This window comes from Amborella trichopoda, chromosome 1 (genome assembly GCF_054954075.1).
Source record: "Amborella trichopoda isolate Santa Cruz 75 chromosome 1, AtrichopodaSantaCruz75HAP2 v2.0, whole genome shotgun sequence".
In the NCBI taxonomy this organism is placed as follows: domain Eukaryota; kingdom Viridiplantae; phylum Streptophyta; class Magnoliopsida; order Amborellales; family Amborellaceae; genus Amborella; species Amborella trichopoda.
This window is the reverse complement of record NC_142336.1, coordinates 35,628,225-35,651,893: the sequence shown is the minus strand read 5'-3', so window position 1 is coordinate 35,651,893 and position 23,669 is coordinate 35,628,225. Positions and strand designations below refer to the sequence as shown.

The window sequence follows — 23,669 nt, the reverse complement described above, 5'->3', positions numbered from 1 at the left end:
TCTTCATCACTTTCTCTTATCCCCATCTCTCTCTCTTAATTACAATCTCCCTCTCAAGTATTTTTCACTTATTATCTCTCAATACATTAAACATGGCTTTCTCCATCAATCTTTTCAGAAAAGGATTTATAGGGGCAACACCTTTTTCTCTTTGCTGCTCGGATCATATCCCAAAAGTGGTCATAGCCCATCTTTCACATCGCATCATGGACCTATTATCACAGAAGACCATCACGTATCCTCATCGCATGGGGGGTCGTATGTTCATTAGTTCAAAAGAGTTCTTCAAATAAGCTGCTCTCATTTGTAGCCATACAACCAGCACCACACATCTGAGTTCCATGAGTGAACAACTTTATAGTATGTTCTTCCATCTAGCCTGACAAATACTAGCAGGTGCTCCCACTGAAATATTTAGTTTATCTGGATCTCGATCTTTCTCAATCTCATGTCATTCACCAGGTGATAGAAACATGGTTTCATATTCTTAGAGTTCTTATGGAATCGTGGCTCATTTGACATGCATATCGCCGCTGTGTTGTCACAGAAAATCCTTACTACCTCACAATGCACGGGATCAAAGTCAAGTTGATTAAGAAATTTCTTAATCTAGACGGTCTCCTTGGCTGCCAAATTGCACGCCACGTACTTTGCCTCCATAGTGGATATTCCACCACATCCTGTTTCTTTGATTTTCAAGAATCTATACCCCTTCTAAGCATAAAAACATATCCAGATGTAGACTTTACGTCATCTGGATCCATGAGATCGCTTGTACCTGTATATCTAAATACCCAAGCAGCTAAAAGAAACATGGGACTGTAGCAGCTCCCACTCAATTATTGCATATATATCATATACATTCTCAACATTCTTATGTATATAATATGAGGTAGCATAACAAGTTTTATGTAATATGTAATTCAATACCCGTTGGTTTCACAATACACAAAACCTTCATGAACCACAAAGGTTCAACTACACTAGTCATCTTGGTAGTAAATCCATACAAACGACGTTATCTAATCAACACAACATGTGTCAAGGAAGCCTAGCATGATGGCCTTCCATCAATATTCCCTATGGTTCAAGGTCTTAGATAATTGAGGATTTTAAATAACTAGAAATATGGGTCAAGCATATTGGTATTTAAAAACTAGTGCATGACAATTTTTCTCCAATTTTTTGATAAATACCGTCAATACACAATGTTTTTCTCTTTAATAAAAAATATTGACTTGGTATATCTATATATGCATATACATTCACAAGCAATAGTTATATAATAGTATGACGGTTTAAAATGATTTTTCATGAAGACTTAGTGGACCTTGCAAGACTATGTGGTTTTTTTAAAACCATATTCATAAAGTTAGGTTTTTCTCAAATCATCCATTTTAATTTTAAAATACATGTTTAGCCTTCATAAATCATTTTACCGCATTCACCTTTAATTTCCTATCAAGTCAAATTCATGGCCACAAAAACAAATCATAAATACCATCTTATAATTTTATCCAAAATCAAACGAATGATTATTAAAGCCTTGACAAAATACTTCTTTTTTGGTAAATATAGAGATTTTATCAAGAGATTATCATTACATGCAATACATCATATTATTGATATTATTAGGAGGATAGTCACTAAGACCGAGTTCCATCAAAATACTCCCTTTGTGTTTATATATTTGAATGAGTCACACCCATCTCTCATGTTTCATACTTAGGCTTAAAGCCCTCGATCAAACCACATCGCTCATGTGTATCACTACCTTAAGTAATTCGTGCTCGAGCACAAAGTGGTACACAAAACACAAGGTCTTCAAAACCTGCTCTTTCAAATTTGTTAGCACCTATCACCAAATGTCCATACACTCCATACATATTCATAAAACAAATAGCCAAAAAACTAATGAAGTATATGAAACTTAAAATAAAAGGGTTACTGAATCATCTTTTCTTATATGATCTTACCATGTAATATAGGATAAATTTCATACCTCAAAATTGTGTAGTATGGTACTTGGGCTTTCGTGATTCTTTGCTCTTACTTATTTTTATGATCTTGGAAGAACATGCAACTGAGGAGAATATATTGATCATTAGTTTCACATGTCACGAAGTATCCATCTCTTCAGCACTTTGATTTTTTATTTCTCACACCGCGAAGAAATAATCTTCTTCATCCCATCATTTCAAACATCACAAATTTGATTCTCCAACTGATGTTCAGTGCTTCTTTGCTACCACTAAGTCTCTCTATATATCACTTCATCTCGAATAAACCAATATGCTTTTATAGGTATCGTTTTTTTTTTCTTTCTTATGTTCCCAAATCGAATATTCTTAAAGACAAAAAATATCACTGAAGTATGTAATAGAAAAATACATCATTATCTTCTGCATATCCCTACGCCAAAATAGTCCAGAATATTCATTATGCAGAGTGTCTTTTCGATGTTGGAATATTTCAATAATTCTTAACCGTAAGTATATTTCTTGACTACAAAGGTCATTAGCTTTCTTATATCTCATTCCCAAACTTGATCTAAATTCAATAAAAAGAAAAGACAACTAATGACATCAAGTATCAATAGCTCTGATACCAATGAAAGAAAGACCCATGTAATCTTTTACCGGGGAATAATATATATATATATATATATATATATATATATATATATATATATATATATATATATATATATATATATATATATATATATATATATATATTATTAACTCTTTTGTTTTGGCAAAAGATCACTTAGAGGTGGTCTTATTACAACAACATATACTTTAAAATAAAATCAAGATCTTAAAACTTGAGAGTTCATTGAAGTAACTATGCACTATGCTTGAAAATAAAAAATAAGATTGCAAGAAATAAAAGAGAAGAGTGTCGGAGATTACCTCAACCGGGCTTATTACATCCCACACCGAGTCACCACCATCCGATGATGTGGGATTGATGATCTTGCTTCAATCTCAAACAGAGAGAGCAAGTTTAGGCCAAGCCACACCAATGACACATGAACCCCTTTGATCACAAACTCAAACCCTATGTGAATTCTTTTAGCAACCTAGTTTAAGAGAGATAGATTAACCCTTAGCCATAATCTATAGTTGAGAGATGGGAGAGAGAATAACTCCATAGCTTAATCACTTAACCCCTTTTCATAATGTGGGAGACAGAGATTAAACATGAGAGAGAGATAGAAAGATAATGTGTAGATCTTTTTGGGTACAGACAACCCTTTTTTTATAGGCTTTGAACAAGATTAGAGTTTCTTAGGGTTTTCTTTGGCTTGTCTCTTCTTGTGAGATTGAACATAAACCGTCGATCAATTTTGACTTGTGGGGTGATAGATCTGAACCATCTATTCCATAGATGGGCCATTAACATTATGGAAGAAGGTACATGAACTCTTATCCGCATTTTCTAAACCATTTTCCCATCAATAAAAAATATGTTAAATTAATTTTAATTAAATATTGTACATTCTATAAAATAACACATCTCTGCCCATATTTTCCATAAAATCTATCAAAGATATATCAAGTCAATATCTACTTCCATATTAAGTCAATATATGGTCAATACATACTCACTCTATAATTTGACCTTATGTCACAATTTAAAGTTACCAAAATATAAGGCTACATGGACCACAAAACAAAACATTCCATAAAATAAAAAGTAGTAAGAGGTGGGGCGTGCCACCATGGGAGGCACATGTGGGCCCCACCTTCTAGAAACATGGTGGGCCCATGTGCACAATGGGCCTCAATGATTATTTTTTTTATACATTTAAAATTAACAAAATAAATTTTAGTGAATAATAAAATATTGTAAAATCAATATATTTACTTTTATAAATCCAAAAATTATAAATAAAATATCTAAAAATTTATAAAAAGTTCAAATAATAATTTTCAAATAATCATTATCATAAAACAAACACAATTAAATTAATTTGATGGGAACTGAATCCATATGGTTTAGGAATTGAATCAACAATCATAAGGCACTCCACCTTCAACTGTGGACTACGGACCACACTTGCTTTATCAGACCGATCCAATATTTCCCATGACCCACAGTCCAAGCAGGGGCTCATTAATGGGTCACTAAAGTTTGGCGAATGAGCCAAGGGGTCGCAATCCCAGTCTGTGGATTATATGTTCTCCCCTATAAATGAGTCCAAGTCACCAATACCTGATGCGAACACAACTCTATGGCGTACAAGGGGATTGGTCGCATATGCATACGCTTCACCCCAAAAGGTGGATTTCTGGCTTTCTCGAACGATCTATCGATATGCATGCCGTGTGATGGAACATGGATGAGGTTTTGGCCCCCGTCTCTGTAGGCGACATCACACACAAGAGTCACACAGTCCCTCTGCTCACTCATCCGAGTATGTTCACCGACCGCATCAAGGGCTAACCCATGAACCCTAATCGGTTTGTTCTGCGTGCCCAAGTAACATGGGGTTTTCCTAACCGATTAGCTTAGATTGTCAAGCACAGTCCGGTATCTGCAAACATCGTTTGCATGATATGGTCTACGAGGGACCACACTCCCACTGAATTCATGTTCCACTATATCATTTTATTTTACAAGCATTCATGAGGCCTTTAAAAGTCACATAAACCCAACACTAAGCGATTATACCATTAATAAAATAAAAAAAAATAAAAATAAAAAGACTTACTTTGAGTACAAGGAGGTCATATTCACTCTTATCCATCAGATTTTAAATAAAGTGATTGTAAAAGTGTCATTGACTAAATTAACAGTTAAAAAAAACTATCGAACTCCGTAACACAGGCTAAGCCATAAAATTTGACATATTTAATGGCTGGGATTGATTGTGACTTCTTTATAATAATGACGAATGGACTCATAGTATACACTCCTCAAAGAACAACAATGCAAAAATACTTATAGTGTATTCTCGAACTTGTTCCCAAACACTGCTTATGCTCCCTTACGAGTAAAATGTAATGTAAAACCCATGCTAGGAATATTTTTAAGACCTAAATTGTAAGTTGCAACTTAACGTAATGATCAACAAAAAAGAAAAAAAAGTTGAATATGCAATCTCGATCTAATTGATAAAAAAATCGCCTCATATGATTGGACAAAAAACATCCAATACTCAAGATAATTAAAATCTAAGTGTTCAAGAACTGAAAATCCAAGCGTTTGGGAACTCAAACCCTTCAAACCATAGGTGTTCGGTGTATTAAAATAAGTGAATTTTAAATCAAGAAAATCCTCCGAAGTCTTTAGCCAAAGGAACCACGCATACAGTGTGCTCTCCTATGCGAGCACCGTATACATGAAAAATGAAAGAAGTTTTCATGATCCTGTGGGGGAAAGTAGGTGCATGGTAAGAGACAAGGCCACATATAATCTTCTGATGGAGTATGGTACTCCAGGTACCATCAATCGTCATCTCCTACCGTCGAGATTTACTAAAGTGGGGCTTACAACCACTTGATCTTCACCATCCGTGATCCAGATAGATGGTAGATGTTCATTTGCAGTACAGTACCGTATAACATTCATTTTGTGCTGCTCTTTTCTATTGTGGATTGAATGGATCACACGACTATCAATTCTTAAACAACCTATATTTTATACATTTAACAATCATTTAATAGATTATCCAACCCCAAGCAATATAAGTTCTTGGTGGAGTTTCGGTTCATTGGCTGGTCTTCGCTTGTTCATTCAGATAATTACAGGCGTTTTTTTAGCTATGCATTATACGCCTCATGTGGATTTAGCTTTCTTAAGCGTAGAACACATCATGAGGGATGTGAAAGGCGGCTGGTTGCTTCGCTATATGCATGCTAATGGGGCAAGTATGTTTTTTATTGTGGTTTATCTTCATCTTTTCCGTGGTCTATATTATGGAAGTTCTTCGAGTCCCAGGGAATTAGTTTGGTGTCTTGGAGTTGTCATTTTACTTATAATGATTATAACAGCTTTTATAGGATACGTACTACCGTGGGGTCTATTTGGCCCCTCCTTCTACCAATAGGAGGATAAAAAAACCCCACTAAATGCGGGAAACTCTTTATTACTAAGGGACTTGAACCCTGCATAATGTATGTTTGAGCCGCTACCGCGTTGCTATCTGCTTCGTAGTAAAACCAGCTTCGCTGGTACTTAGGTAATATTCCCCCGAAAGGGGAGTTGGCGACACTTTCGGCTGCGCGCTAGAAGAGAATTGAGCCTACGGCTTAAGCTCGTTAAGTGCATCAAGATTACGCTTGATGCGATCGGAGTCGTTGTGTATGTGCTTGTGCAGGTGCACATGAAAGTTGACATTGACAATGAGATTGTTGTCAACTTTAATCACGTGCATGCGCCGCAGGAACTGCTGCGGGTTAAGACGAGACTTTAGCTAAGCTAAAGTATTCTCATTGAAAGCCATGAGCTGGACGAGTCCAGCTTTCTTTGCGACGATGTCATAAAGAACCCTGATTTGAGATTCATTAGAAGTCTCAAACAGGGCTAAGAGCTGCTGCTCATCCATCTTTGAAAGATGGGGATCGTCGAGAAAGAGCATGTCATGCTCAGTATTGAGATGCCGTAAGGCATCGGGATCCCGTACAACAAGACATTTCCAGCCCTTCTCTTTGGCCAGAGAAAGACCAAAGAGAGTTTTGCCGCAGCCAGCGGGTCCTACGAGGACCCCCGTAGGCTGGCAGCCATTGTCAATCCATTCCTTCAAATCAGGAGATAGATTGAAATCAGAGATTGACAATTAGACTGCGGCACAGCGGCGCTTCTTTGAGCGTGAAGATTGTCGATAGCGCTAAACAGGCGTTTGGCTTGCACAAGCTGCAAGCACCCTCATCTGGATAGTTCTCAAGAAGGTGCCGTAAGGCACAGTCGGTACCTTCAAAGAAGTATAAGTCAAGAAGTTTATGTTGGAGGGAAACGACTTTGCCATCTTTGATATCGGAGTGGTTAGTTATGTAGTTTCCCTCCTTACAAACATACTCAATGGCTTGCTTATAAAGCTTGACAGCTTTCTAATTGCCATGAAACACTTTCCCTTGGAAAGTAATATCCAGCTTGTCCGCGGAGCGTATATTAAACTTGCTTTGTGCTGTAAGCACAGCGTGGAAGTGAACACCACCATCCTTGTGGTGTTCCCTGGAAACAACAGATTTTCTAATTTCAGGCAGTTGGTGCTTGCCGTAGGCTGTAGCCGTTGCCCAGCCTGCTGAGCCGGTAGTACGCGGGCAACGGCGTAAGCAGCTGATCCGCCGGAGGCTACAAGCACATGGATCTTGAAGGTCGTGGAGCACCTGCTCCGCGGTGAGCTTAGGGTCAACCTGACTGTAAGTAAGGAACAATTTCCTAAGGAAATTCTGAACTTCTTCTTTTGCTTAACATCAGGTGAACTGTTAGTCAATTCATTGGGCTGCGGCCTTCTGCAGGAGCCAGTGTCCTTTTCAGGGCCTTGTGCAGTACACCCTTCCGAGCGATCTGAAGACCAGTAGGCTCGCGAAGCTTTCAAAGAAGGGCAGCCTTGTGTGTCAGCACAACAACGAGACGCGAACCCATCGGACGACCTATCTAAGACTAGGGAGATACTCGGCAGTGGGTACCTCGTACCTTTTCCTCAAACCTATACGTGTACCGAATGCTCATACGGGAAAGTGCGCTCCTAGGTTTGGAACCAGAAAGGGTTGCTGCGAGAAACATCTTCTCCTCTCATCCAGGGGGTGCGAACACACCTGCGCGAATTACAGATGACAGCTACAAGGGTGGCGGGGGAAGGAAACAGTACCCCATATCCGGGGATGAATGTAAACCCATTGAACAGGGATAATCATTCTGGTTCTGGGAGATAGAACTCACTAGCGGTGATGGACATTGGTCTGAAAATCGGGCGTAGCGAGCCCAAGTCACAAGGGCGCAAAGCGCAGCACCTATATTATCGTGGACAATAGACTACTACTCGCGCCTTAATTATGAGCGAATCCAGTCTGAACCAAGCAGCTTAAAATCTGACGGAAAAGCAATTTTTCCCGCTCTGTGCCGATCATCCACACTCAGACATCCATGCGAGGCCTTCGTGATTCGAGAACCTAAGCGTAGCGTTGGTTAGAGGGGGTTATACTCAAGATTTCCAGAACGGAGCCGTATGACGCGAGAGTGTCATGTACGGTTCTTTGAGAAGGGTGTGAATATAGACTATCCTCACGCCCCAAGGGGCCACGAAGCTACACCCTTACTCTCCTAGTCTATGTACATTGCTTCTTCTAGGAGGTTGGCTGCCCATCCTAGATATTCCTATTTTCTACGTGATTCCGGGTTCGATTCGGTTTAGTATAAAGGTTATTTTCTTTCTGTTCGTATATATATGGGTTCGTGCAGCATTTCCACGATATCGTTATGACCAATTGATGAGGCTTGGTTGGAAAGTATTCTTACCTTTATCATTAGCTCGGATAGTTTTTGTATCTGGTGTTCTAGTAGCCTTTGACTGGCTCCCTTAATTCGTTGAACAATTTCACTGCTAAAAAATAGATATTTTAAATTAAAAAAAACTCCATTAAATAACAGCTAAAAAACCAAATGAATTGATTGGAAGAAATAGAAAATAATAGATTTTATTCGTTCTATTAACTTCATAAATGCAGGCTTCGAGAGAAGGAGAGAGAGGCTTGGCCTCTCTTTTTGAGCGTTCCAAAACGAAGAAAATATATATATATATATATATCTATTTTTTTTATCTAAGGCCTTGTGATGATGGGTAAATCCTGCCCATGATGGATTGCGTTAATCATGAAGAACACAAAGTTTCCATGATCCGCGAAAACGAAAAAGCACGAAACATTCATATGGCAAGACGACCATCGATTCTTAAACAACCTATATTTTATACATTTAACAATTATACACTTCGTACTTGTCCCTTTGTTCTCTCTCTAAAACAATTTCTCTCTCCTCTCCAGTCCCTTCGCAATTAAAACCCTATTTTGCTCTCTCTGGCCAATAAAACCGTACTTTATCTTCTCTCAACGCTGATCTATATCGCAGATACAGGAAGGAGAAACTTACCGATTGCATGTACAGGTGCTCTCCCTCTCGCCTCTCTAAGTCTATTTATGCTTCTATAGATCTCTACGCCATTACTGAGGATTTAATGTATGAAGTTTTCGCTTTTTCTTGTTCTCTGCTATAGCAACTCTATCTTTCATCCCCTCTGCATTTTTTTAGTTTGGTTAGTGTTTTCTGACTTCTCTCACCTAATTTATTGTTTGGATTTTTTCTTATTCTTTTTGTACTTTCCCTTTGTCTGTCTATTTTTCATGTCTATTTATCTGTACAGATTTGTAATTCTGTGAGCCTTATTTATTCGTTTCATGTTTTCATTTTCCTTTTGTGTACTTTTTTTCTTCATAGATACCTCCTATTCCTGTGTTCTCCATGCTATTTGGGTTTTTGTTTGTACTTTTCTTACTTTGCTTTTCCATTTTTCTTTCTGATGTGGATTTCTGCAAGAAATTGGCTAATTTTTTTCTTTATCTTTTTATTTGTAGTGTCGAAATTTGCTATTAGGGGAGAAAAAAAATAGATTTTATGGGTTATGCTATTCTACTGTCTGGTTTCTGCATTCTTACTTCTGTGTATAGTTCTCTCCATCTTCCTGGATCTGTTATATATTTGTTTGTATATATTTGATTTTTGTATCACTTAAGTTGCTTTTTATTATTCTTGTAATTCTGTTTTCGATAATGTTTCCTTTTCAGTGATTTGAGTTTGTGCTTCACTTTGTGGATGGTAGTGATGGCAATTTCATTTTGTTCTTCAGTTTCTGTGGTTCCTGGTTTATTATACTAGCTTCCATCGAAATGTTTTCCTTTCTCTAATAATTTATTGTTCAATGAAGGTTTTCATGTATTTTGAAGATTCTTATGCGTTTTATAAATTATTGAATATAGTCAGTTTTATTAATGTTTCATGGACTGTCAATTATTGATGTGTTGCTTAGATTCTCTCAGCAATCCCAGCTTGTTTGTTAGTTGGTTTTGGAAAAAATTATTCATCTGAGCTTGGTTGTTAGTTAGCTCCGGCTAATTAGAAATATTTATTTTTCCTATTTAGGTTAGTGTGTTATTGAATTTTTTGTGCTTTTACAGACATTGTTAAAATCCTAATTTCTTGAAATCATGTTTATATATGTGCTTACGTATAGTTGCCATTTCTTGAAAATAGTTATAACTGCGAGTAGGTAAGGTTGCTATTTAGGCCCAAGCGTTGGTTCACTGCGGTTGAATGGCTTCTCATGAATGACCTGTGCAAATTCTAGGAATAAAAGAGTGAACATTACGGTGTCAGCACTGAACTCAATGGAAAGGAATTTTATAAGTTTGTAACTGCCTTGGGGTGAAAAAGGAGTTTGATTATTGGGGTGTTTGGATATCCAAAATGGGTCATATTGAGATGGGGATTTTATTATTTTTGGTGGTTTGGTTGTGGTTGAGCCTGCCTTTTGGGGATTCTTTCTTTGGTAGGTTGCCATTTGCCGCTTCAAATAAAAGAGTGAACTTTGCGGTGTCAGCAGTGAACTCGATGGAAAGGAATTTTATAACTTCGTAACAGCCTTGGGGTGAAAAAGGAGTTTGATTATTGGGGTGTTTGGATATCCAAAATGGGTCATATGGAGATGGGGATTTTATTATTTTTGGTGGTTTGGTTGTGGTTGAGCCTGCCTTTTAGGGATTCCTTGTTTGGTTTCGTATTTGTAGTTTATTCTCCAAGTTTTCCTTTTTAGTTAACATAATGACAAAACCTTCAATAACTATAGTTGTTGTCTTAGTCATAGGGATGGGTAGGGTATTAAGGTGTTTCCAAGGCCAATGTTTTTATAGTTGGATTTATCAATCAAGCACATTGGTGCTATGCGATAGTTGTTGGAAGTGGTTGTGTTCTTGAACCATTTAGGAAGCCAAAACATGGACTCTTGAGAGTCTAAAGGCTTCCTATAGTGGGAAGCACTGTCTGTACAATGCATGTCTTAGGAATCAAGATTCCTACCTTTTGGGAATTGCCCTCCGAACTACTTTGAAATGCACAATTATAAGGGAACGAGTTTTCACAAGGCAGAAGGTCTGAAGTTCTAGAGTGTCCTTAACCAAGAATCCCTTAGCTTCCCCTACTATTGGGAATCAATCTGCCCTAAACAAGGGTTCCACTTGGGATTGATGTGTTGAGTGCCCTTAATCATTCTTCTCCACAAGTATTGGAATCAAGGTCATTGAGTGCCGTTAACTAGAGTTCCCTAAGTACTGGAGTTAAGGTTTGCTGGAGTTTATAGTTTAAAAAAAGAAAGTAAATTGATGGATTTATTAATAATGAATTTTTTTAAAATAAGACACTTATTTTGGGTTTTAGACCTAAAGAATGATGTTGAGTTTCTAAACATTCATCATCTTTGAAAAAATAAACAAGTAGAATTTATAGATGGGTGTGGTTTGTATGAGGCTGAGGCCCTAAACAATCAAAGTAAGGTGCATCTTCAAATAGTGACAGAATATGGTGTTTTAGTAGTAGAAATATTTATGATGGCCTGGAAATTTATTTTCATCTCTAAAATAAAATTTGAAGATTTAAAAATAGTGTAGATCGAATAGATCTATGAACACTTGAAACTTGACGGTCTAGATAATACATTACAAGATGCTCTATTTCCAAGACATGAAATCTATTTTTGTTCATGTCCGTACATCTTGAGGTCAAGATGATTGAATTGAGGGTTTTTCAGCATCGAAACAACCCCTTCTAGTGATTTTTTTTGGTGTGCCTTAATTTGATTGTTTAGGAGCTCGCCCTTATATAAAATTACCCCTTTACATTTTGATTAGTAATCCATTTTGAATAACAAAATGCTTCAATTTTTGTTTAAATATTCCAAGCATTCCAAAATATTTTTGCAATCATTCTATCACTAGGGAATGATGAAGTTGACCTTGTTCTGATCATCATCATCATCATAGCCTTTTCCCAATTAATTGGGGTCGGCTACACGAATCATAGTCCGCCATGCTACTCTATTTAAGGCCATACCCTCTGTGAGGCCATGAGTCCCCATATCTTTTCGGACTACTTCCAACCACGTCCTTTTGTGCCTACTCTCAGTGAGGCCATAAGTTTACCTTGTTTCAAATAATATTTAAAAATTCCAAGCACTCCATAATATTTTTGCAATCATTCTACCACATGTAAATAAAAAGTTTACCTTGAATTGGAGACTTGTTAAAGTGTGTTAGCATGATCCACTTGGGAAAATGTGTAATGGATTTTCTAATAAATAAGGTCAATATTTTGTAAAAAATGAAAGCGATATTCCGTGCTGATTGAATCATGGTTCGGTGTGCCTATGGACCTTGGGATTTGGTGCCGAGGAATCTAGATTCCAAATAAGTTAGTCCGAGATTCCTGAAAGGTGGAAGTTTGAGATTCCTAAATTTAAAGAGCCAGATTTTCTGATGATTTATTGATTGAAGCATTAAATAAAATTTTGAAGCAGAATCGCCACTTAGGGTGGAAGATTCCATTAACTATATGCCGGTCTGTCTGGGCCGCCCTTGTTCATAGGTTTAGACCATGTTGCAGTCCACTTTTAGGCATCTCTTTAAAATAAAATTATCGTACTTGTGAATGTTCAAGACATATATATTATGTATGTATACGTCTATGTCTACACGCAATGCGGCTGGTGGGTGGGCATTTCGTGTGTTGTGGCTTGTCAAGGCATGTGTATTCATGTATATGTTGCAGCACTTTCAAGTTGTATTAGATTATAGCTTGGTTGTGAAATCTCTTGCCTCTTCCATTTGCATTACTGGGTCTAGCCGTTTAGCTAACTTCTCAATCGTCACTTGATTGGTGAAACATCTCAACGCCCCCATGTGTGTGTGTGTGTATTTGACATAAACAAGTGTTAAAACCATAGTTGGTAACTTGGTTAGCGAAACAGATCAGGGGTGGTGAAATTCTGTTCCCCTCTCAGGAGAGAGATTTTTTCAATTATTAAAGCCTTCCTTAATTAAAGAAAACTATCTGTGTGGAAATGCAGATTGGTAAAGGACCATTTTCTTAAAAAGTAATTTGTTTGCATTTGAATTCAAATCCTACCATTTATAATTTAGATATCATTAAGAAGAAATAATTCATTGATTAAATACTAAAAGATGTGCACATAGAGTTGATGTGAATGCAACACAATAAAAAAATATAAACAAAGCAAATAAAACACAGGCAAGCAAGATGAGGAAGTTCGAACAGAATCAAGGGGAATCAAAGCGTGGGAAGGGACGTGCAAATCAGTAAAGACCCCTATCCACACCATCATCCATGGGGGAGTTGAGTTCTGGATTGACTGTTCAGTTCTGTTTCAACTTCTTGAAGCCTGTGGCGAGAAGTTTGGCTGAGTAATGTCTCATGATACCTGCAATGGTCTCACTTGCCTGTTGACATTGAGAGAGTAGTCTTCCATCAAAGTGTTCAATACATTATTACTTGAAGGACATTTTCTTTTTGTTTCTTAACAATATTTTATTGATTGAATTGAAACATGCAAATATAGATCATCACTAGAAGGTCATTAGCGTTTGACTTCTACTTATGTCTAAGTTTGTCATCAGTTTTGTTGAATCTTAGGACTGATTGTGTTGCTGTTCTTTGTAGGGGTGTCATTGAAGTCATTGGGTTTATAAGTACATTTTTTGTCTATTACTTGCATTTGTAATTAAATTAAGTAAAAATGTATACAGATAGATGTTACAAAGTCATCAAATGTGTAGCAGCATATTTGTTTCTCAAATGTGTAGCACCATATTGATTATGAAAACATACTAAAACTGAAAAGCGTTGGTTGGAATGGTTCTTATTCTACTAGGCTAGGGAACAAGAAAGTTTGTCTCTTTTGCCCACTGTTTTTCTGTTTCCTGTTTTGCTCACTACATTGAAACTTATTTTTCTTAAGAAGTTCAAACATGTTTATATGAATGATGTTCAGATCAATTTTTAGAGGAAGTACTCAAAACTGGGCATAATCTTCTGGCACGGGAATTGTTTTTATTCTCTGTTATTATTTAATGTTTTTCTTTTTTCAGTTTACTTGCTCAAGGTTAGCATGGTTCTTATGTGTTCTTTCCATGTATCTAGGACCTTTTGTTAAAGCCAGAAAGGGAATTCCAGAGGTGCCGTGATGAGGTATTATATTTTGGTACTTTGCTTCATTATGAGGCTTAAGCTGATACATTTTTTGATTTTTTTTTTTTTAATCAGAAGGTGTGATTCAGAGTATTGATGGAGAATGCTATTTGTCTGTAAATTGATCTCATGAAAACTCAGTTATTGGGAATTCCGGTGCATTATATTAATTAATTGCAACCATTTCTTGTGATTTGGAAGCATAGTGGTTTCTGTTTTTTCGTAAAAGAAGGAAATGAAAATGAATCTTTGTACATTCAAAGTTGATCAGCATTACTGGCTTGTTGGATTGTGCGCTTCCATTTTCTGTGTGACTTCCTGCTCCTTGTTGCTTATAGCTTCAGGAATTCTGGATGATACTTTTTCTAGAAGCAACCATCTTTTTTTAATGGAATGCGGGAATGTTATTGTACAGATGCACTTTTGCAAGGAAATAGCTGTTATTGGATTTCAGAATGAGACTTTTTGTATTGCATTCAACAAGAAGCAGAAATTCTTCTATGTTTGCTTTGTACTTGACTATTGCATAGCTCTTCTATTATATACATTTTTTCAAAAATAAGACTTCATTTGTTCACATCTGTATACGTTATTAAACTTTTTATATGGTTAATGGTCATGGCATGGATAGCCTGGCATGGATGTTTAGGGAGACATGAATCCGTAAATTTCTCAAGATAGCTCTTGGGACCTGATGCGTCGTCTGCTTTCATTGAATTGTAAAAGTTGCAAATTGGGACTTGGTTATTAGCAAAACTGAGTCAACTCAACACCTTCTTCCTTTTGGAAAAATCTTTAAAAATTGTCAAAACTATAAATAATGTTTTAACGCCTTTATGATATAAATTTCAGACATAGTACATACTGCTGTCAGTGTGCTTGTGTTTATCATACACGTTAAATATTGAGGAAATATAGATCCAAGGATTTATATGGGGAAGCCAAAGTTATTGGAGTTCAACTCAATGAAGTGGAGGTGGCTTATGTACACTAGGCAGCTGAGACCAATGTCACACAGGCACTGACACAAGTTGTGGTGCCTGGCTTGTGTTAGGGTATCGGACAGTGCAGTCCAAATTGCAACGATGAATACATTTTAGCACAAGAAAATAACTATAACAATGATATGGTATTTGCAATATTTTGAATAAAAAATATATATAAAACTTCTTATTATAATAGTATTACGTCTGTTAATTCATTAGTTGTGTGTTAGGTGTGTGAATTTGGGAACACTTGCGTACTCCCTTGAGCTAAGTTCTACAGTTCTATAGCTTTAGCAAACGGCCCAGAAACTCTTAATAAACCCATCTCCGGGGATTTGTTTGACCCCAAAATTTGTACATGCGCTCTTTGGAACTGGGGAACTATCGCAATTCTCAAGAAAGACTAAAAAATTTGGAAAATAGATTCTTTAGGAGAGAGAAAGTTCAGTGAACTTCGGCCATCCATTTTAGATCAAGTCCTTTAACAACTCAAATGAATTTTTTCTTTTCTAAATTGTTCATCTGATGATGATGACGACATCTACAAAATTGGGTCAAACAAATCCCTGAAGATGTAACACCATTTTACTTTCTTGAAATGGGTGGCTTATATTAACTTTTGCATTTTCTCTCTCTTTAAGGCAACCAGTTTCTGTTTTTCCCCCCTAGATTTTTTCATGTGCTTGTTCGCCGGGATGAATAAGGGTTGTCTATAAAATTTGGGGCCAAAACAATCCGGAGATAGGTTTTTCTAAAAGTTTCTGGGCCATGAGCTATTGGTGTGGAAATTAGCTAATGGGATTATGCCTTGAATTAAGCAACGCTTTATTTAAAATGTAAAAGATGTAGATATGGTAGAGAATGCTATGATTTGTATTAAGCTTTAATACCTTATGTTGCCTTTTTTTCTTGGGGGTCCTAGAGCATGTTCGGAGGACCCATTGATTATCATGGTTATTTGGAATGGGCCTGTTTGAAAGGTTAATTCTTGTAACCTTTCTGAGGGGCTTGGATGAGGTTTTTTTTGGAAGGGTAGAAAAGAAGGCTTCATATTTTATTGGTTAAACTGAAAAGAGATATGCAGCCCTAAGAACGATATGGCATGGTAATATGTGAATTAGCCTTATGAATACTGATCTTTGGGCCCAGTAGATTTGGAGGATTTTGGATATGGTGGGCTTGAGGGTTGCTGTCCTATTTGATTATATATTGCATGTATAGTGAAGTTTGGAGGTGGAACAGGATCAATATCTCAGGATTTGGGAAGGCAATTTGAGAGACTGCTGATGTGATCCGTAGACAGTTTACATAGTGAGTGGAGAGAGGTCTCACTTTCGATGGATAAAGTGCAATGGGTGCCCTTTGGGAGCACTTACTCTGCATTGGCTGAGTGGTTGATTTATGAGGGAGACTATTTCTGAAGATTTGATAATAATCAAATGGATGTATACATGAGGATTAATTACAGGAAAATATCCACTGCTGGTATTCAAGAATTTAGTGACATGGAACCCCACAAACACTAGGAAGGGAGGGAGGGTGGGAATGGACCCCACAGACACTAAAATGTATGGAGTGTTGGGAGGGAGGCATGGAACCCGCATACACAAACTATGGAGTGTTAGGGAGGAGGGAGGGAGGGAGAGATGGACATGGCCTACATGCATAATGCATGGAACCCCTCAGACAATAAATTCTATGGAGTGTTAGGGAGTTAAAAAACTTGACAACACACTCATGCACATTCAAAAAAAGAGGGAGGGAGGGAGATGGCTTACATGCATGTTGCATGGAACCCCACATACACTAAAAAACTTGACAAAACGCTTATGCAATTTCCAAGATGGTAGTTTTTTTGAAACCCATGGATGGCCACTTAGTTTCTAATTTGAAGCCACTCTCTCTTGCTTGACTTCATCCCTCACACCTTTAAGTTTACTCCTCACAAGTTCCATACCTCCCATGACATGTACCTTGCATTGACTTGCACCTTTTTGATGTGTATTTTGTTAGTTTTGATTTGTATTCATGTTACAAAATTCATTGAATATCCACACTTCAAAATAAAGATAAAATTCATGAATATCAACATCTCTGTGGCTATCTTAAGAAATGCCTTTTCATGCATATATCGTTAATTGAGGTCCACCCTATGACTCTTAGGGTTGTATGGGAACATGATCTGATGGCTTCCAGTGAGCGCCAATAATTGGCACTTTGCACTACATTCCTTGGATTCTCATATTTGCAATGGTTCTTGTTTTTCTTTCTTTCTTGCAAAACATTTCCCTGGAATCTTTACTCCTTGTAATTGATCATGAATAATTTCTTTTGCAGTAAGCTGCAGAGTGATACATTGAGGGAGGTGATTAGCAAGGTGGTAGGTGATGCCAAAAGAAAGCCACGTAAGTTCACCGAGACCATTGAACTTCAAATTGGGTTGAAGAACTATGATCCCCAAAAGGACAAGCGCTTCAGTGGATCAGTCAAGCTACCCCATATTCCTCGCCCTAAGATGAAACTATGCATGCTCGGAGATGCTCAACATGTTGAAGAGGTCAGTAGGGATGTTTTAGCCCAAAGAATAGAACTACCTCAAGGCCAATTTAATAAGCTATAAAGTACATTCAATCAGTTTCATGTTTCCTACCTGTAAAATCCTATTTCCTTTTCCTTTTCTCATTTTGGTTTGCTAAGCTTAGTATTTATATCTCATAAAGAAAGTGATACTTCTAGATAATTGCTTTTTCTTTTTTTTTATGCATCACTGTTTGTATTGGTATTAATATATTGACTATACAAAAACCAAACAATGGATGTGTATAATTTTCTACACAAATGGAATCAAAGAAAATAGTTATCATTCAGTGGGGTTAATGTATCAAAAATGTCATTTCTTCGGATGGGGGTTTTGAGGCAGTGTCTCCAGTGAGGAAGTCTGCTACTACATCAGAGTCTAATGTCATGTGCTTTTGGATGCACTTAGAGAGATTGAGGAATGTTGAAAATCTGGTAAAAATGGGTATCAATCTCTTGATGTAATGGGCATTTCTCATTCTCTCAGTCTAATGTAACAACCTACACCTTGTAGGCTAAACCTCTTTTTTGGTTTCCTTTTCTTTTATTTCTGTACCCCATTTTGTAATAGAGCACCCGATCTTGTGGGTTGCCTAGGAGGGCTATTTTTTGTATTACATTATGATATTTAGTAAAACAGTTAACCTTTCTTAAATAAATCTCCTGGAACGGGGTTATACTTGTTTTATGCAATTAATCACGTTTAAAGAGTTCTTCCACTAGCAAGACCAAGCCCCACTTTTTTGTCTCAATTGGAGGACCCTAACTGGGTGGGTGTCCATTCTCCTCTCCTTACTCTTATCTTCACCCCTCGTACTCCTCTCTCCATTCACTTTTCTTCCTCATATTCTCTCACCTTCCCTTTCCTTTTTGTAAGTTATCCAAGTTAGCCTGTCTACCCTCCCATCTTTTTCCTTTCTCACCCTCTCTCCATCACTATCACTCACTCATTCTTTCTCTATGACCTTTACTCTCTCCCACTATCCTTCTCACTCTTTCTATTCCTCACCCTTTCTATGACTACTCTCTCCCACTATCCTTCTCACCCTTTCTTTCTCATCACCTTTTCCCTCTCCTTTACTATACTGGTTAGATGTTTCCATATATATATATATATATATATATATATATATATATATATATATATATATATCTCTAAAAAAATCGATAGAAATATCGACACTCATCCAGGAGCTACTTTACCATATATATATATATATATATATATATATATATATATATATATATATATATATATATATATATATATACACTGCTCTAGGGCCTTCCAGGTATCTCAGAGCTGGGCAGTCACCTAGGAAGCGGAATCCGCCTTTTGGAACACTGCTTGGAGATGTTATAGGTACCAATCTTTGGTCTAGCCTAAACCTCAGTGGAGAACAGGTTTTTGAAGTAGCTGCTTATGATTTGATTTACCCCTCTGCGTTTTGAAGATATGTCTGCCCTCACTGATGTGGACAATGGTGTTTTGTTCTCTGTGCACAGCTTGTTCCTTTGCTGCTAATTTGTTATCTTTAGAAATAAAGCTTGTATTTGATCATCATCCTCAAGCCATTTGATTGGTGATTGTTGAAACCAAAAGATGCTCTTCTTCCTTTGGGACCAAGGAGACGTCGGTTTTTGCCTCTGTTTGTGTCTTTCTTCCCTTTGGTGTTAGATCTCTGGTATCTTTGGTTAGTTAAGTTCATTGATTTCCCTGAGAAGAGCTTCCTTTCTCACCCTGAGGTTCAAGTTGCTCATGTAGTTGAAGTTTCTTAGAGAGAATGCAGTTAGGCCATCCATCTCAAAGCATAATTGCCTAGATATCAATGGTTGCGGGTCTCCATGTTCCAACCACACAGAGTTCAAAGCAGAATGACCTTGGTCTTGTAGAGAGGGTTCTTTATCCTCGAGGATGGAATTATAATTAGAGATAAGTTTTGGAAGATATCTGGCGTGAACCCCTGGGAATCATACCACTCAGAGAACAAGATATCTATCAAGTTTCGTGGGAGTGGGGGAGTCAGACAGAAGGCAAACATTGCTAGCTGTGATATGATTATACTTTGTTTTTTTCGAAGGTCCGCCTGGTGATGTTGAAGTTGCCACTGATGCATCAGGTTGTGATGGGTTTAGAGCTGCAATGTGATCAAGCTCAACACGAAATCCAGGTTGCAGGCCCACTGACCAATGTGAATTTCCAATTGCAATTGTCTGAGATATGGGAGAAGCACACCGAGAATAAGAAGGAACCTTATGAAAGACATGGTTTTAAGTAAAACTAGGGGATACCAAATGATACAGATCTCACTGGAATTGCCATGGGAGAGAAGAGATTCCGATGCCTCCGCCAAACTGGGCGGGCTAGGGAGAGGTCTGGAGAGTTGAGTTCAGTTTCACTAGTGGTAAGGATTTTGGGGCAGTAATTTGAGGAATAATGGAGAAGGAACTTCTTCATGGGTCCCAGTCCTGAATGTTCCAGGTGGTATTTAAGAAGTCGGATTCGGCTACTTTTACGGCTGAGGCCTTGGGCACCTAGGTTACCATTATTTTCCAGCCAGCCCACACAGATAGGATGGGGTTTGGAACCTCAAGGGTGATATTGGAGGTTTGGGTTGGCTATCAAACTCCCTTCATTGAACTTATGCAAGGAATATTTGAAAAAAAAATTAATATTATTGAGATATTTCGTGTGTGCTATTGTATCTGTACTAACAGTAAATTCATTCAAAATTGTATGGATAATTAAATAGTTACATGAAGTATATGTCAATACCTGCCAATATGCCGTAGTCAATCCATATTCCACAATCCACATGGACCATCATATACCAGAACAGAAAGTCACGGAAGTCAATGCTCAAATGCCTTCAAACAAACAAAACTCAAAACTCCAGACAACAAATCTCATGAACTCAATTTCAAATTGAGTTTCATCATCATTACTACCACCGCCACCTGCACCAGGAACACGACCATCTCCGACCACCACCACCAGCTGCATCTGAATTTGATGGTCATCACCATCTGAGTCACCCTCTTCACCCCTCCTAGTCAGCCGATGCTTCTTCATCCTCCTCCCTTTCTTCATCCCCTTCCTTCTGGATGTCGTGGCCCGCACCATCCTTGATTGGATTCCAGTAGCCTCACAAACTTGGCTCTAAATCAAACTCTCCTGCGAATCCTGCATCATCACCAGCATCGACCAACCACTCACCCAAATCATCCATATGTCTCACACAAAGGGGATCGATTTGATGGCAATTCTAGTAGTGCCCCGTCAGCCTCTGATTGTACTGAACATAAATGAGATTGTTTTATCTCTCTTTTACTTGGCTTTGATTTGTTTCTTTGTATACATCTGTTGTATAATGCATGAATGTAGAGTTAGAAGTTGGAGAGCATATAATAATTGCAATACAAGTTAGGAGCTTAGGGCCCCCTTTAGGCCATATTAGGACTCAATAGGACTTAGGATTAGTAGGAGACTAGGACATATGAGCAATGATTCAGTTAGGATGTGAGTAACTCCTATGATGGAGATGTATGATGAGGGGGATGAAGGGATGCGGAGATGGGAGACATGTGATGTTACTCATGATTTTTGGTCAGAAGTGTCTGGATAAATTGAAAGGGGGTTTTCTTTTTGGGGCTAAGATTTGGTTATGAGATTTTTGGTGTGATTCATGGTTCTCTTGGTCCAAGTTTGGGATGAGGGAGCTTTTGTTGACACTGTGGAACAATGGGCGGTTCTTGGTATAGATTTCAGATAAAACAAGGTTTCCGTGATTATTGGGGTTCAGCTGTTTAGCTGAATGCAACTATAGTTCTGATGAGGTTGTGGTATAATTTTGAGGTTGAATTGGATGGCTTGGCGGAGGTCTTTCTAGGTAAATTAGTGAGGGACTCCAAATAGTAGTAGGGTTTGGGAAGAGGGGAGGAGGGATCTCTGGGATCAAAGGGAGATGGCTTTGGGTAAGGCCTGTGTTAGTATGGTCTGAGGTTGTAAAGTTTGAGGAGAGATGTGGCATACATTGGGCAGATGGGATGGATTACTGTGGATGTAACTTAGGGAAATACTGTTGATGTTCCTGGAGGTTGCTTTGGGAGCCTGTCCTCTCCCTCCCTCTCTCTCTCTCTCTCTCTCTCTCTCTCTCTCTCTAGTGGATGTTACTGGGGTTGGTACTATGGTGATGTACTCCCTACCTCTCACTAGTGGATGTTACTGGGTCCAAGCTATGGTGATGTAGCCTCTCTCACTCTCTCTATAGTGGATGTTACAGGGGGTGGTGATGTCGCCTCTCTCTCTCTGGCAGCTAAGTTTTCTGGCTGTCAAATTTTTCAGACTTGCAGCTGAAGCTTAGTTTGAGGTTAATTACCATTTGATACATGCAGGCTGAGAAGATGGGATTGGATTATATGGATGTTGAAGGGTTGAAGAAGATGAACAAGAATAAGAAGCTGGTGAAGAAACTCGCCAAGAAATACCACGCCTTTCTTGCATCAGAAGCAGTCATCAAGCAGATCCCAAGGCTTTTGGGTCCTGGTCTTAACAAGGCAGGGAAGTTTCCTACCCTGGTTTCTCACCAGGAATCACTGGAGGCAAAGGTGAATGAGACAAAGGCCATTGTCAAATTCCAACTTAAGAAGGTTCTCTGCATGGGGGTTGCTGTTGGCAATTGTGCTATGGAGGAGAAGCAGGTCTTTCAGAATGTCCAAATGAGTGTTAACTTCTTGGTTTCACTGTTAAAGAAGAATTGGCAGAATGTACGCCTCTCTCTCTCTCTCCCTCTCTCTCTCACACACACACACACACACACACTCTGTGTCACACACACGGGTGGCTGCACATGCACATGTGCCCTTGCACACACTTTTATATTTTGATTTAAGTATCTGCATTGTGGAGCACGTGGTGTTCAATATGATGCTTTGAGAGGAAATGACTGATTTTGGGTTCTTTGCGAATCAGGTGAGGTGCTTGTACCTGAAGAGTACCATGGGTAGGGCTCACCCACTCTTCTAAATTGGGTTTTGTTAGATAATCAGGAGAAAAGACAATTTTGTATTTCAGCGAGGTAGTGTACTATTTCTGTCCCTATCTAGCAGAAAGAGTGAATCTCTCTTTTTAATGTTTTCTGGTTACATACTGCTGTCTATTCAGATCCTAGAATAACGTGGCTCAGGGTTTATCTATTATTTTAAAGAATTTACACATGGGAGGTCTCAGCATATTGGTTTACTCTTCATTGGGGTTTCTAGCTTCAATGACCATCCATAATGAATGGGTTAAGGTTGGTTGGTTAAGTCCCTGGTTACCAAACTACTGTTATCTTATACTAGCCTTGTTATTTTAGTTAGTTCTTGATCAACGAGCTGTTTATCATAAATGGATGGCTTATAGAGAGTGTTTGGGAACGCGTGGAAACAGTGTTTCAGGGCTTAGTGCCTCCTTTTCCCAAGGCAGTCAAGGCTCCAAAATGGAAGGGTGTTTGGGGACTATCAAAACACTTTCTCGACTTAATGTAAAAACCCCAAGAAGAGGGCTTTTTATCATATCCCCAAGAAGAGGACTTTTTATCATATCCTCCGAAATATTTCAAAATGAACGTATCTAATTTTCTTGTTCATTACATGTGTGCTCATTTTTTTTTATTTTTTTATATGCCCACATTACAACCTAATTAGGTCCGAAAAAGGCTCTATGGACGTTGTAGATCTGTGAAGTTCCTTTGTTATGCCCAGGGAACACTATTTGGTTGCTTGGGGTGTTTATATAACAGGTTCGCATAAACTTTTGAAAATCAAAGGGATTCATTTCTTGATATTTTGAAGAACTTTCAAAAC

The 23,669-nt window shown here is 38.0% G+C and overlaps 1 protein-coding gene across 1 annotated transcript; it reads left to right on the top strand.

Moving 5' to 3' along the window:
• The first annotated feature begins 8,957 nt into the window (after positions 1-8,957).
• Positions 8,958-23,039, top strand: LOC18433281 (large ribosomal subunit protein uL1). The gene is made up of 5 exons (XM_006843375.4): positions 8,958-9,114; positions 14,212-14,259; positions 17,583-17,802; positions 22,218-22,589; positions 22,795-23,039. The coding sequence occupies exons 2-5, from the start codon at positions 14,255-14,257 to the stop codon at positions 22,846-22,848; spliced, it is 651 nt and encodes a 216-aa protein (XP_006843438.1). The 5' UTR covers positions 8,958-9,114; positions 14,212-14,254; the 3' UTR covers positions 22,849-23,039.
• The last annotated feature ends 630 nt before the right edge of the window (positions 23,040-23,669 follow it).

Bases quoted from the DNA above. Each gene is read 5' to 3' on its own strand.
- LOC18433281 (XM_006843375.4), top strand. The intron at 17,803-22,217 runs GTCAGTAGGGAT...TGATACATGCAG, and splicing joins ATGCTCAACATGTTGAAGAG to GCTGAGAAGATGGGATTGGA. The intron at 22,590-22,794 runs GTACGCCTCTCT...TTTGCGAATCAG, and splicing joins TAAAGAAGAATTGGCAGAAT to GTGAGGTGCTTGTACCTGAA.